This window comes from Medicago sativa, chromosome 5 (assembly GCF_051527215.1).
Source record: "Medicago sativa cultivar Bolivia chromosome 5, Bolivia_mono, whole genome shotgun sequence".
In the NCBI taxonomy this organism is placed as follows: domain Eukaryota; kingdom Viridiplantae; phylum Streptophyta; class Magnoliopsida; order Fabales; family Fabaceae; genus Medicago; species Medicago sativa.
Window position 1 is genome coordinate 78,343,267 of NC_140753.1, and position 15,584 is coordinate 78,358,850.

The 15,584-nt window shown below is 35.2% G+C and overlaps 1 protein-coding gene across 1 annotated transcript; it reads left to right on the forward strand.

Moving 5' to 3' along the window:
* The first annotated feature begins 2,360 nt into the window (after nucleotides 1–2,360).
* LOC146925355 (uncharacterized) lies at nucleotides 2,361–4,841 on the forward strand. The gene is made up of 3 exons (XM_085711006.1): nucleotides 2,361–2,875; nucleotides 2,953–3,103; nucleotides 3,241–4,841. Exons 1-3 carry the CDS (start codon nucleotides 2,363–2,365, stop codon nucleotides 4,308–4,310), a joined length of 1,734 nt encoding a protein of 577 aa, XP_085567132.1. The 5' UTR covers nucleotides 2,361–2,362; the 3' UTR covers nucleotides 4,311–4,841.
* Nucleotides 4,842–15,584: the final 10,743 nt, after the last annotated feature.

A 15,584-nucleotide genomic window follows, 5' to 3' on the forward strand; every position in this document is an offset into this window, starting at 1 on the left:
GAATAATATATGGATTTGTTTTAAGGTGATTGATATTCATAAGTGTTTCATATTATTCTTTCTTAATAGATATCATTCATTGTTACATTCCATTTTTCCACTCAAATGTCACTATGTTTGTTAACGTTAATCTTGTATGAGTTAAACAATTATTGGCTTTGTGAGGCTTTGTTAGTTTATGGGCATGTGTGACTTTTATATTTGAGAATGTAAAAGAATTAATGGGTTTTATTTGTATGAATTAATGGGTTTTATTGAAGTGTAATATAATATTATCACAAGTAAATTATATTGTGAAGATACATTTCTGATATGTACGAGTTAAATAAGTGCAATAGAAACACATTTGTATGGCAAAGACAAATTTGTATGGCGTTCTGTTTTTCACTTATGTAACGGTGTGTCGTGGTCGTAACAAAGATTCATGGTCATATCGGCCTTTTGTCACAATCGTAGTAATAGACGTTTCACTCTACAATCATAGGAAACAATTGTTTTATTTTTTTGGGTAAAATATGCTTTTCGTCCCTGTAATTAGGGGTCATTTGAATTTTCGTCCCTGAGCTTACTAATCCTCCCATCTTGTCCTTGTAATTATTAATCATTTGAGATTTCATCCTAATTACAAAATTTTGCTGAGGTGGAGGGTAATTAGTGACGTGGCATATGTTTAATGGATTTGTGTCAGGACACGTCAGCTGTGGGGCGGGGCAATGGCATTTTTGCCCTTAATGAACCTGGGCTCGCGCGAAAAGACATTTTTACCCCTCTCTTCTTCTTTTCTTCTTTCCCTCATCTTTCACAATCAGAAACACGAAATTGGGGGGAAAATTGTTCTAGGGTTAGGGTTCAGACACAAATTGGGGAAAATTGTTGAGAAGATTACGATTGGAACTCGATTGCCTCCGAAAATTGGTGTTGGAATCTCTATTGGAACGCAAAGCTCTAAATCGTACTCGTTTGCAGAAAGGTATCGCGAAGTAGAAAACCCAGGTACGTTCGTTTTGTATAAATACGTTGTTCGTATAAAAATGTTACGTTTGTTTGTTTTTTCGGTGAAATAGATGATAAAAAACATGTAAAACTGGGGGGAATAAAAAACGTTGTTCGTATAAAAATGTTGTTCGTATAAAAATGTTACGTTTGTACGTTTGTGGGTTTCTATTTTTGCATGCTTAGTGTGGTGCTGAGTGTGTGTTTTTTTGTTTCAGAATGTCTATTTCCGTTTCAGTTCACTATGGTGGACGTTTTGTTAGGGATTGGTTAATCAATTACACTGGGGGGAATGTAAAACTGTTTGAAGGCTTAGATATTGAAAAATGGAGTTTTTTTGAAATATGTGGTATTGTAGAACATGATTTGGAGGTTAAAAAGTCATATAGGTTGTGGTGGATGCCTGATGAAGATGTTGACTTTAGGATCTTAAGATTAGATGAGGATGCAAGTGAGATTAAGGATTATGCTGTTAAAAAAAACAGGGCTGCTAACATATTTGTTGAGCATGATGTAGATGAAGTAAGTCAGAGAGTAGACATTCCAAACTGTGTGATTAGTAGTGAAGTAGGTGAAAGGTCAAACTGTGTCAAGGGTAATGAATTAGGTGAAAGTTCAGAAGCCAATAGGTACATTGAGAAAGGAAAGGCACCTATGGTATGTCCTGATGTAGATAATGTGGATGAGGGTGGTTCAGGTAGTAGTGAAGAAGATGAGGCATATGATAACTACTTTGATGATGACAGTGAGAATGAGAGGGTATTATGTCTGGATGATGGGTTTGAGCCATATGATAAAAACCCTTTAGATTTTGAATACAGTGATGATTATTTGGATGGTGTTAATGGTGTTGTTGATAATTCATACAAACCAACCACTGACAACCCTACAGCTGATAAACCTTTGAAGATAAAACCAAAGAAAAAAGCAAAGGTTGTTGAACATGAAGAGCATACTGACCATGAATGGGAGAAGGACTATGAAAGTGAAGAATTGGTATCAGATGACCCTGATGATTCTGACTCTGAGGGAGTGCCAAGATACCCTCAATTTAAGATGGGTGAACTAACAAAGGACTATAAGTTCAAACTTGGTATGGACTTTAAGTCAATTGCAGAGTTCAAGGAGGCAATTACTGAGTGGTCAGTATTAAATTTAAGACAGGTAAAGTTTGTGAAACAGGACAAGGTAAGATGTAGGGCAGAGTGTAAAGAACCAAATTGCAATTATGTGGTTTACTGTAGCAAAGTGGCAGATAGCCACACATTTAAAATAAAGACATTAAGTGGGGACCATACATGTGTTAAGTCTGTAAAAAAAAACAATTGCTTCCTACAAGTGGGTGACAAAGGAAGTGCTTCTAAAGATAATGACAACTGGTGACATGCCTGTCAAAGATATAATGAAGGAGTTGAGGAGGAAACATTCAGTGGGTGTATCTTTTCAAGTAGCTTGGAAGGGAAAGAAAATGGCTAAAGAAATCATTGAAGGTGATGCTAGGAAACAATATACTCTGCTTTGGAGGTATGCTGCTGAGTTGCACAGAGTTTCATTGGGAAATACCCTGAAAATTAATGTGGAGAGAACACTGTTAACAAATCAACCAAGATTCAGCAAGTTTTACTTCTGCTTTGAAGGATGTAAAAAAGGTTTTTTGAGTGGATGTAGGCCTTTCATTGGAGTGGATGAATGTCATCTGAAAACTATGTATGGAGGAATACTACTGGTTGCTGTTGGAAAAGATGCAAATGATCAGTATTACCCATTGGCTTTTGGAGTGGTTGAGAATGAGACCAATGATGCTTGGAGGTGGTTCTTGACATTGCTACTTGATGATATTGGCACTGACAGGAGATGGGTCTTTATATCAGACCAACAGAAGGTATTAATGATATTTATTCTAATTTTTACTTATGTTTTGGTTTCTTATGTGTACTTATGTGTTTGATATTCATCCAGGGATTGATTCCAGTTTTAGAAGAATGGTCTGACAGACTTGAACATAGATTGTGTTTGAGACATCTATATGCTAACTTTAAGAAGAAGTTTGGAGGAGGGACCCTGATTAGAGACTTGATGATGGGAGCAGCAAAGGCAACATATTTCCAAGGTATTTTCATAATTTGCTTTTCCTGAATATAGTTGAGTTTTAATAGTTGAACATAGTTGAGTTTTAATAGTTGAACATAGTTGAATATAGTTGAACATAGTTGAGTTTTAATTTTTTTTTTCTTTTCCTGAATAAAGCATGGGAGGCAAAGATGAATGAGCTGAAGAAGGTTGATCATGCTGCATGGGAATGGCTGAGAGGTCACAACCCTAAATTATGGTGTAAGCATGCCTTCTCCTACTATCCCAAGTGTGATGTGCTCATGAATAATATATATGAGTCTTTTAATGCAACAATCTTGTTAGCTAGGGACAAACCAATACTAACAATGGCTGAATGGGTTAGAACTTATATTATGAATAGGATAACAACCCTTAGAGAGAAACTTAGTAGATGGGAACAAAATATTATGCCTATGCCTAAGAAAAGACTAAATACTGAGATACAAAAGGCTGGTAATTGGATTGCAACTTTGGGAAATGGTGAGGAGTTTGAGGTTGAAATGATTGGTGGTGGGCATAGATTTATTGTGGACATGAAGAAAAGAACCTGTACTTGTAATTTTTGGGAGCTTGTAGGTATACCTTGCAGACATGCCATTGTTGCAATGTCTAAGACAGACCAAAACCCAGAGGACTATGTTTCTGAATGGTATACTAGGAGCAAGTATGAAGCATGTTATTCATTTAATGTTAGTGCTATAAATGGTCAAGACATGTGGCCTGAAGTTCAATGTGAGGAGATGCTTCCACTTGTGTACAACAAAGGACCAGGAAGACCTAAGAAACTAAGGAGGAGAGAGCCTGATGAGCCAGCAAAATCATGTGGGAAATTTAGCAGAAGTTTTAGTAAGTACAAGTGCACAAAATGTGGAAGCTCTGGTCACAATGCTAGACGTTGCAAAAGTCAGACAGTGAACCCTGAAGCACAAAAGAGAAAGGTACTGGATCAACTGAAGGAAAATCAAACACAAGCTACTGAAGGCAGCTATAGTGTTGGTACTGGATCAACAAACACTGAGGTGGGGGCAAATGAGAGTAAGAAAAGGAAGCTGGTCAAATCTGCTAAGTTGACAGGTAAATTCAAACCACCTGCACAGTCTCTTCCTTCCAGATCAGTTAAAGGTCCAGTCACAAAACCAACAGTTGCATTTATGTCAACCTACATGAAACCAAATTCATCCACAACTGTCAACCCCACTGCATAGGTTAACACCAATGTTAACACCATTGCTCCAACCTCCAAAACTGTTGTGAAACCAAATACAGTAGTCCACACAAATGTTCAGACTGCCCCAAACACAAACATATTCATTAACCCATCTGCAACTGTCAACACAACAGTCAACAGTACACAAAACCATTGTCAAACTTATGTCAAGCCATACACCATTGTCAAAACAATTATCCAACCTGTCTTAAAGCAAAAAGGTCCACCACCCCCAGCAAAACCATCATCTAACAAGGTTAGGAGAAGTGGTAGGAATGTTTGGAAAAAAAAATGCTAACTTGAAAGGGCCTGGAAAAGCAATAGATGATCCAATTGAAGTGGAAGATGATGTTAAGGATGCTGAGACACAACCTGCTACAACAACATCTGCTGATGCTACAAAAGCTGCTGGTGATGCTAAAGATGGATCCTGTCTAGGCCTCTTGAAAAAAATTGACACAATTAAATATGTTTAATTGGCCTATCAGAGTTTTGATGCTGTCTGTTTTGGTGTAATATGTGGCTTGGACCAATTTATCTACTATATATTGGCCTTGACATTAATTATTTAACTTAGCCATCTTTTGATGTTAATGTATGGCTTAGACCTTAATTATTTAGCTTAGCCATCTTTTGATGTTAATGTATGGCTTAGACCTTAATGTTTCTTCTTTTGATGACAATGTATGGCTTAGACCTTAATGTTTCTTCTTTTGATTACAATGTATGGCTTAGACCTTAATGCTTCTATTTAAATGTTATGCTTCTTTTGAAGACAACATATGGCTTACACTATCTTTTTTTACACTTTGTTGCAATCATGGGATACACCATATTTTGATTATGTAAAAACACAAGCTTAAACACTTTGTTGCAATCACATTACAATTCATATAGATTGAAATACAACACACAGTCATTGATATTAAATTACAACACTTAACAACTTAAACACTTAATAACTTAAAGCATGAAGCCTAAACAAACACTACCAAATTCATCTGAATAAACACATTCATTACATAACAACCAACTACAACCCTAACTTAAACAACTAACAGAGCAATCCACATTCATCACTTTCTTGCATAAACACACAAAAGAGGACACAACTTGCCACCATAATCCACTCCAGCCATTCCACTTTCTGTTTCTCAGCTAACAACTTCTTCTTCCACTTCTCTTTCTTCAAGTCATAAATTCCTTCCATAACTTCAACATAATTACACTTATTTTGTTTAGACTCCACTTCTTCCTCAACCGGCCTCCTAGACGTCTCTGCCATCCTAGATGTCACAGCAACCATTGGCCTTGTACCCGGATCTAGCTCATCATCCCAGACCAACAAACCGCAAGTTTTTTTTTATCCAATTGCGACACTTCCAAAACCGACGTCCAGGATTCGCACTTGTGTTGGAAATGTAGATGACTATGGGCAACTCACAACGGCACAGTGGGAGCATTCCACGGGAAGTTTCGAAATTACCGTAATAAGATCCATACGAGTACCCTGTACTGGTGTTACCTGTTGACATTTGCAAACTGAAGCAGAACTAAGATGAGGTGAGGGATTAACAGTGAAAGCTTTGATGGAGAAGAAGAGTTGGAGGCTTCGATGGAGAAGAAGAGTTGGAGGAAGAAGAGTTTTAGGGATTAACAGTTCAGCTTCGATGGAGAATATGAGGGAAAGAAGAAAAGATGGAGGCAGGGGCAAACAAGAAGAAAAGATGGTGGTGGATATGGAACAGATCTGGAATTGGTGGCGGTGGAAGAAAAGAAGAGAGGAAAGAAGAGGAAAGAAGAACGAAGAGGAAAGAAGAGAGGAAAGAAGAGGAAAGAGGAGGGAAAGAAGAAAAGAAGAAGAGAGGGGCAAAAGTGTCATTGCCCCGCCCCACAGCTGACGTGTCCTGACACAAATCCATTAAACACACGCCACGTCACTAATTACCCTCCACCTCAGCAAAATTTTGTAATTAGGATGAAATCTCAAATGATTAATAATTACAGGGACAAGATGGGAGGATTAGTAAGCTCAGGGACGAAAATTCAAATGGCCCCTAAATACAGGGACGAAAAGCATATTTTACCCTATTTTTTTTATGCCATTTTATAATTTTTGCTCTTCATGTATTACATCAAAGACATTTAAATGTTGTCCAATGTCTTACGCATGACAGTGAATAATTCCTTGAATTTTTTTTTCCGTACACAAGAGGATGAATAATTTAATTATTTGTGCAATTGCTAAAGCAATGAATGTGGTATTGAATGCGTAATTACTTGAATTTGAAGACATCTTTATCGGAGTTCTTAAAATCTCGTTAGGAATTCCTACGAACATGTCTTCAAATTTTAGTAATTACGAATGAATGCCGCCTTCATTGCTTCCGCCGTTGCACTATTAATTAAATTATCCACCGTCTTGCGTAAGGAAAAAAGATTCAAGGAATTATACATCGACTTGTGTAAGACAAAACTGGTTAGATGCGGTGGAATTCCATCTTCTCTTTTAGATGTGGTGGAAAGGAATTATCACTATTACTTAAGTTAATTAGCTTTTGATTAAATTTTTTTCTTTCTTTTAAACGTGGTTGTTGCTGTAACTTTTGTTTTATGCAGCGATACATGCATTGGTATGTCTAAGCAGGAACTAGTTGATTGTCTGGAAACTATTGCTCAAAGTTGAACTGCAAAGTTTTTGAAGGCTCTAAAGGTCTTGCATCCTTGGGAGAATTACTTTTAGGTTATATTGACCTTATTCTATTTTTGTGTTATGTGTGTATATATGTAGAGGTTGACGAGGATCCAGCGGAGGCGAAAAAGGACAACCAAGATTAGAAGACTGAGGTAATGTTTGATTATAATGTGTATTATCTGAACTGATTGCCCATGAAATTATGATTACAAATGTTAAAGTTTAATATAAGACTTCATGTCAAGAGAGTATTCATTTCAGTTGATTCAATGTGTCGTGTGAAATTCTTCAAGAGAGCCGCATAGTAAGTAGATAGGGTTATGAGGAAATAGTTGGTCACAAAGGCGTTTGACATGATTATGGGGATATCCATGAGTGATAACAGAGAGGTATGATCTAATTCTGATATGATTCGGTTAGAAAGCTTTTTTCATTTTCCGTACGAAGTTGTTTTACTTGTCTCTTAATAAAACAACTATTTATAGTAATGCTTGCTTGTTTCTTGTTAATATTTTACCAGTTACCTTCTTGTTCTGTGTGCAGGACTATGAAAAGTTCTGGGATAACTTTGGCAAACACTTGAAATTGGGTTGCATTGAAGACCGTGAGAATCACAAAAGTCTTGCTCCGTAGCTTCGGTATTTCTCATCACAAAGTGATTACGAGTTTATCAACTTGGATGAATATGTTGAGAACATGAAACCGGATCAAATATTTGGTAGTATGCCGTACTTGAGCATGTATTCATGGTAAATGTAGATTTCTGTTTCTGCAGATTTCAAACCGACTGAGCACTTCGCCATGTGAGTTTGCTAAATATTTGGTAAATGGATCACATGCTAGTGATTTTTAGCAGTCATTCGGATCGAAATGTGCAGTGTGGTAAGTATTGTATCTTCTAACTCAATTTATTGGTATGCAGCCTGCCTGACATCCCAGCGCAACTTCGAGGAAATAAATAAGAGATGATGGGTATGGCTCTTACCGGTAAATGGTCATCTCCTGATCATTTTGAGTCCACTCAAACCTAGCCCCGTGTCCTAGAAATTGCAGAAGCTGATCAACCTTAAAAGGAACAAAAATTTCAATATTTCTTTAGTCAAACCATTCAAAAATTAAATACATAAAATATTGAACTGAGAAATGACAAATCAACCTTAAAAGGACCATTATCTGTTCTGAAACTGATCCCAGGAACAGACTTCAACTAAACAGGAAATCCTCTACACAAAAAAAACAAAATCATTGTAAATAAATAAATAAATAAAATCATTGGAAATCACAAAAAGAAAAAATATTTACACTATGAAACCAAGTAATAAATGTTTGAAGTTGCATACCCAAAGTTCCACTCAGCACAAACATAAGGTCCAATTCTAAGATGTACATAAAGACTCATTTTCTGCACTGTCTTAATGAACCGTAGATGTAGTATCCTTCAACTGCAACACAAAATATCATAAAAGAAAAATATAAATAAAACATCATAAGGAATGTTAATAAAACTATAGAAGAAAAATATATAGTTTTATAGAATATTGAAAGATGATCAAAACAAGATCCAGATCATTCAATCAATAAATCACAAAGTTTACTTTGAACTCACTCACTCTCTCTATTTACTTTCCATATTGACTTTGTTTCTAATGGGAGAAATATTCATTCTCTCCTCTCTTTTATACTTCAATTTTCATACTAGTCTTTCTCTCTCCCAAAACAAAAGACAAATTTGTATGGCGTTCTATTTTTTACTTCTGTAACGGTGTGTCTTGGTCGTAACAAAAATTCGTGGTCGTATCAGCCTTTTGTCACAATCGTAGTAATAGACGTTTCACGCAATCAACCATAACTTTAAAGATAATAATAGGAAACAATTGTTTTATTTTTTTTGTGCGCCATTTTATAATTTTTGCTCTTCATGTATTACATCAAAGACATTTAAATGTTGTTTTATCCAATGTCTTATGCAAGACGATGAATAATTTCATGAAACTTTATTCCTTACACAAGACGGTAAATAACTTAATTAACTGTGAAATTGTTAAAGCAATGAATGTGGTATTGAATGCGTAATTACTTGAATTTGAAGACACCTTTGTAGGAGTTCTTAAAATCTCGTTAAGAGTTCCTACGAACATGTCTTCAAATTTTAGTAATTACGAATGAATGCCGTCTTCATTGCTTCCACAATTGCACAATTAATTAAGTTATCCACCATCTTGCGTAAGGAAAAAAGATTCAAGGAATTATTCATCGTCTTGTGTAAGACAAAACTGGTTAGATGTGGTGGAATCCCATCTTCTCTTTTAGATGTGGTGGAAAGGGATTATCACTATTACTTAAGTTAATTAGCTTTTGATTAATTTTTTTCTTTCTTGTAATTGAGGTTGTTGCTGTAACTTTTGTTTTATGCAGCAATACACATGCATTGGTATGACTAAGCAGGAACTAGTTGATTGTCTAGAAACTATTGCTCAAAGTTGAACTACAAAGTTTTAGAAGGCTCTATAGTTCTTGCATCCTTGGGAGAATGGCTTTTAGGTTATATTGACCTTATTCTATTTTTATGTTATGTATCAAATTATTGTTTTGGAGCTTTTGGTAATTTTGTCGATGCTGTTTTTGGTGGATCCAATAGATGAGGTTGCCATCCAAAATATCAAAACATATATATATATATAAGGAAAAGAGTTTTGTTGACATTAGCAAGGAAAACTTGGATATATCTAGGTTTACTTTAATTATGTTTCCTTTTCATGATTAATTTTGGATTAAAGATTGGACAAACACTCAACTTTCTGAAGTGCATTTACGTTTCATTGACTAAACATTAGGCAGTATGCCGTACAATGGCATGTATTCATGGCAACCATCTGAATAATGTGGGAAAATAAATGGAAACGAAGCAGGAGCTTAGCTTGACAATTGACTGGATTAAGAAACGTTTGGGGTGATAAATTTGCAAGTGTGCAAATTTTGAACCGACTGAGCACTTCACCTCGTGTCAGGAAAATTTGGTTTGTCTGCTAATATGGAAATGTAGGTTTTACTTTATTGTACGTAGAGAAAGAAATTAACACTATGCCGTGTTTACATCAAATTTGTTGCAGGCTAATATGAAGGCACAAACTTTGGGTTATGCCACTAGCTAGAGATCAATCCTGACCACCATATTATCAGGAATTTGGACGTATGAATATTTTTTTGTCATGTATAGTAAGTCTAATGATAATAACAAACTGCAAATTGAAATAATGGTAATGTAATTCTTTTGGTAAATTTCATGCTGCATGTAAAACTAATCTTGACGATCAAGATAGGCCATAAGAGCCATTGATCTTTTGTACGATGCAACTTTGGTTTCAAGTGGATTTACAGTAAGCTCTTGGCTAATATTACTGTTATACAATAATTTATGTTCCACTGTGAAATTGGATCGTATGAGAAAATAGATATTAAATGTAATCACATGCGTCAATGTCCCACACTTACTCAGGTTGGATACCGAACAATCTTTAATCTGAACCGTCGGTGCTACTTCACATCATATAAAGATGAGGTTCAACTCACATATGATGCTAAGCATTTTCTAAGCGTGTTTGGACAATTTCTCTGTGGGACAATTCTCTTGATCTAATAACCATGCCACAAGTCCGTGTTTAGACACTATCATGCTAAGCGTAGAGTAGGAGTTTCAAATTGTACATTCATGGTAAAAATGATTTCAAGCAATTAATCTTGGGATGTGATAATAATATATTATCGAAGTCATCTTTTGAACTGTGTTAGCTAAACATTTTTTTAGTTTATATGTGATTTTTAAGCATCTTGGTCGTATACAGTTTGGAATGCAGAGAAAGTGGAATGTTTTGGTTAATTTTTCTATTCAAAGCATGTTCTCGTTAAGTCCTATCTCATTAATATTTGTTGTGAGATACAATATGTTAAATAGATACTATCCGATGTAATTGACGATATGTGTGTGAACTGAGTTGCTATTCATCATGAACAAGAATTCTTAAACAGTTGCACAATACTCCCTCCGGTCCTATTTATAAGAGAAATTTAAGTCAAAAAAAGTGAATGTATCTAGACTAAATTTTTAACTAGATACATCAACTTTTGTTGACCCAAATTTCTCTTATAAATAGGACCGGATGGAGTAATATCATTTGGTCAGTGATAGTTAAATATTGTTGTGACAATGACTAGTTTTTGTTAGAAACCTTTGACATCACTGGATCATGATCAAATGTTGCACGTCCTATACAAGTTTATTGGGAAGCTGCTTGCGCATTTTCGCCTTTCAATACCCAGTTCCCTATTTCTTATGGACTAAATTTATGGCCGACTAATTGTTAATCCTTTAAGTTTCTAGGCATTTGGTACTTCATAATGAGGCTCCACAAAACCAGCTTAAACAAGATAGCAGTGTGACTAGCCTTTATAGTTCAAATCAGAATCAACCAAACCATGATCACTCAAAGGAACACCATTCTTACATATGCTCGGAACTATTATTGTAACACTTCCCGTAACAGTATCTCCTCATATTGAGAAGCCATTAATTTATTTAATCTCATTTCTAATTTGGTCAAAGTATGTCTCTAACTTTGACACCTTTTCAAAGTTAGAGAGATATTTTGACCAAATTAAAAAAAAAAAGATTAAATAAATTATTGGCCTCTCAATATGAGGCGATGACTTTTACGGGAAGGGTTACAACAAGTATTCCGAAATCACTAGAGATCAGACGATTGCCAGCTGAAGGGTCCACACTCATTGAGGTGGTTGTGCCAAGGTTAGAATTTTATATTTTTTTAACATTTTACAATTTCTTACTTTGTTTAATTTTTATTTGTGGAGGCTGATGATTACTTTTTATGCATTTAGGCCGTCCACCTTAATATGAAGGATACAGTTGCCTGTTTTTTCTTTTTAGCCTGGACCATGACTGTTCTGCAATTGTTGTTGGCCTCATTTCCACCAATTATTCAACGGTGGTAGTTTGAATTTAAACATTGAACATGAAAGGCCAGTCAGACACAAATGGTGTTGGCTCAAAGGTTAGATTCATACCTTCAAACAGATGGTCTTTATTTGTTGGACATGTTATCAGTGGTGGAGTTAGGAATTTTATAGAACTTGGGCGAAATTTTAACGGCAAATTCACATGTGACATGATATATAAATAGTCATAAATCAAAATAAAAGAGGCTCGTTATTTTGTCAATAAAAGTACAATTTGAAATAAGACAGATCAAACATAATCTGCCAATGGTGTTTGTTGGTGTTTTGATGTTTTTCTTGTCTTTGGTCTGTCTAAGACGTAGGCTTTAGTTTTTTTTTTATCGAGTTGTATCTTGGTGGAGAGGTGTCTCTTGTTATTTGGCTCTCTTTATTGTACTCTTTTTCCTCCTATGCGGGTCATGTACATCTTGTGCAGACTTAACTTAATAAATTTTTGCTGATTCAAAAAAAAAGGCTAAAGTGCACTTTTCCCCCCCTAACTTTCAAAACGTTGCGATTTTGGCCCCCCATGTATGAAAACCACAATTTTGGCCCCCTAAGTTTTAGCCCCTTTGCATTTTTGGTCCTTTTGGTCAATTTTGACCGGTCAAAGCCTACGTGGCATGCCACGTGTGTAATTATTGAATTAAAAAAATAAAAAAATCATTTTTAAATTAAATAAATGAAAAATCAAATTAAAAAAAATTAAAAAATCAGAAGCAAAAAAAAAAACTTAATCTTCAGTTCACCACCGCCTCCTTCATCTCTCTGCCTCCTCCTCTTTCATCAGATCCACCACCGTCTCTTTCATCTTCTTCCTTTCTTCCTGCAAATTCAACTTTCAAGCACACCACCACCCATTTACCCATTTTGCTTCATCATCATCTTTTCCTTTCACTTGAGGTCTCAATTTCTTACTCAATTTCAAGCAACACTCAATTCCTCTTCGCGCACAGATTATCCAAAACATTTAACAAAAACAAAAAAAAAACATGAAATTCCCATAATAACATACATAGGAAACCTGTTCCTATGATTACAATTAGCAGCATCACGAACTCTCCTTTTCTTCTCATCTTGTGTATTCTCAAAAAACCTTATTCTCTTACACTATTGAATAATAGCAGCTCTCATAACCTCTCTACGAAACCTATTAAACAACCTCTCTTCAGGCTCATCATCTTCAACAACAACTTGAACATTATATGGTGATGCTAAGAACATAGAGTTTGATGTTGAGAGTGAAACTTGGAGAAATTAGAAGAAGTGGCGTCTAATTACGGTTTGCCATATTTGTGATAATCTATGAAGCACGGACACTCCTCGGATTAGGCGTGTCCCGGTGTCGGACACGTGTCGTGTCCGACACCGACACGACACTGACCTTGTAATTACATTGGATTATGTGATTTTTTCAAATTTTAAGCTGTGTCGGCGTGTCAGTGTCCGTGTCGTGTCCCGTGTCCGTATCCGTACTTCATAGGTGATAATTTTTGGGTTTCAATTCAAACAGTGATAGAGATGATTTCTGGGTTTGAAAGAAAGAGATAATGATATTTTAAGCTTTTCAATTTTGTAGATGCAGGAGAAAGATTTGAAAGAACAAATTGTAATTTTTGAAAGAACATAGGATGATTTTAATTTTGAAGGGTTGATGAATTATGAAGATGATGAGTTTTTGTTTTGAAGGATGAAGAATGGAAGAAAGTTGAATTTGCAGGAAGAAAGGAAGAAGATGAAAGAGACGGTGGTGGATCTGATGAAATAGGAGGAGGTAGAGAGATGAAGGAGGCGGTGGTGAACAAGATTTTTTTTCCTTCTGATTTTTTAATTTTTTTAATTTATTTAATTTAGAAAAAAAAATTTATGAATTTTTTAATTAAATAATTACACACGTGGCATGCCACGTAGGCTTTGACCGGTCAAAATTGACCAAAAGGACCAAAAATGCAAAGGGGCTAAAACTTAGGGGGCCAAAATTGTGGTTTTCATACATAGGGAGCCAAAATCGCAACGTTTTGAAAGTTAGGGGGGAAAAATGCACTTTAGCCAAAAAAAAAAAACATAACATGTCAATAGTGTGCTAAATAAAATTAGGAGGTAAATGCCCTTTCCGAGACCTCTTTGCGGTGAATGTTCGAATAATATCAACATCATCAAGGGACTTGAATATCTCCCGTTCGATGTAACGTATCATCAAGTCATTGAACCACACATCGTTGATCTTGTTTGTAACAATTCTTTCTCACTGGCTTATAAGATTATTTTACTAGTTTATTGACATGACTTGACAGCTGATGAATTTCCTACTTTTGTTGATGTTGGTAATAGCTTTGGTGCACCCACTATTGATGAAGATCCACAAATTAGAAGTTAAAATCTGATTTATTATGGTCTATTGTAGAAGTGATTGTAAGTTGTTTTAGGTATGAATTGATTGTAAGTTGTAACTTGATAGTATGTCAATTTGTCTAACAAGCTATTATGAATAGTGATTCAAATTTTGTTGCCATAAATTAAACGAACAATATAGTATATATAGATTTTCATTTCTTTAGTGTTGAGTATTGGTTTGGGTGTGAATACAGGTCATAGTAGTGAGAATTATTTTAGTTAAGTCACTTCAAGCATTTATTCTTAAAATTGATTGATTGATTATAGTGATCAATTTTAAATTTCAATGATATTGATTATAATATTTTATTATATTGATTAAACTAATTTTAGCGATAATTTTATGAATTATTCATTATTAGAATTTATAGTAGAATAGAAATATTAAAAAAATAAATAAAACAATGATAAATTTTAGGGACAGCCGAAACCGTAGGTAGAGCTCCTTAATATTTTTAAAATGGTATCCTTAGAATTACTTATGGTTTTGTTCGTAGGTAAAGGTTGAAAACATGCTGACAGCCATTTGCCAATGAATGACGGATTTAGCTACGGATATTAGCCCTATAGTGATGGATTTCGGCTGTCGCTATAAATCAAATTTCTTGTAATGATACAAAGAAAGTATGGATTGAGGCCAAGCATGTGCCCAGGCTCTCCGGATGGTAACACCGTCCCTACATGTTATAGCATTCTATATTTTGTTCTAATTCTAAATATGTAGGATTTTGGTTCTAATGTTAGGATATGGTGTGGGGTGTATATGATGTATAATACAAGCTAGTACTCTACTAGTCACCAAAATAATATATATTATTAGGAGAAATAATATTTGATTGTTCACACAACATTGCCTAAAATGTCTTTATCACCACTTTCTTGATGTATTGCAGCTTGTGAATAAAAGTTTTGATCAGCTGTACCACAGTGACTTCCGGGAAAACACCAGGATGCAAAATCGTTGTATAATCACTGATATTTGCACAATCATTGATTTCATCGAATCTGGATCAACACAGCACGTAAGCGCTCAATCTCACTATGTTTCATAGAGTGTATCCATTTATCAACTTTTTCAGTATTTTGTTTCGTTATATTTTGTTCACCCAATTATCTGCATCACAAATACTTCAGAAGTAATGTTTGGTATTGTAACACAGGACAAAGAGTAAC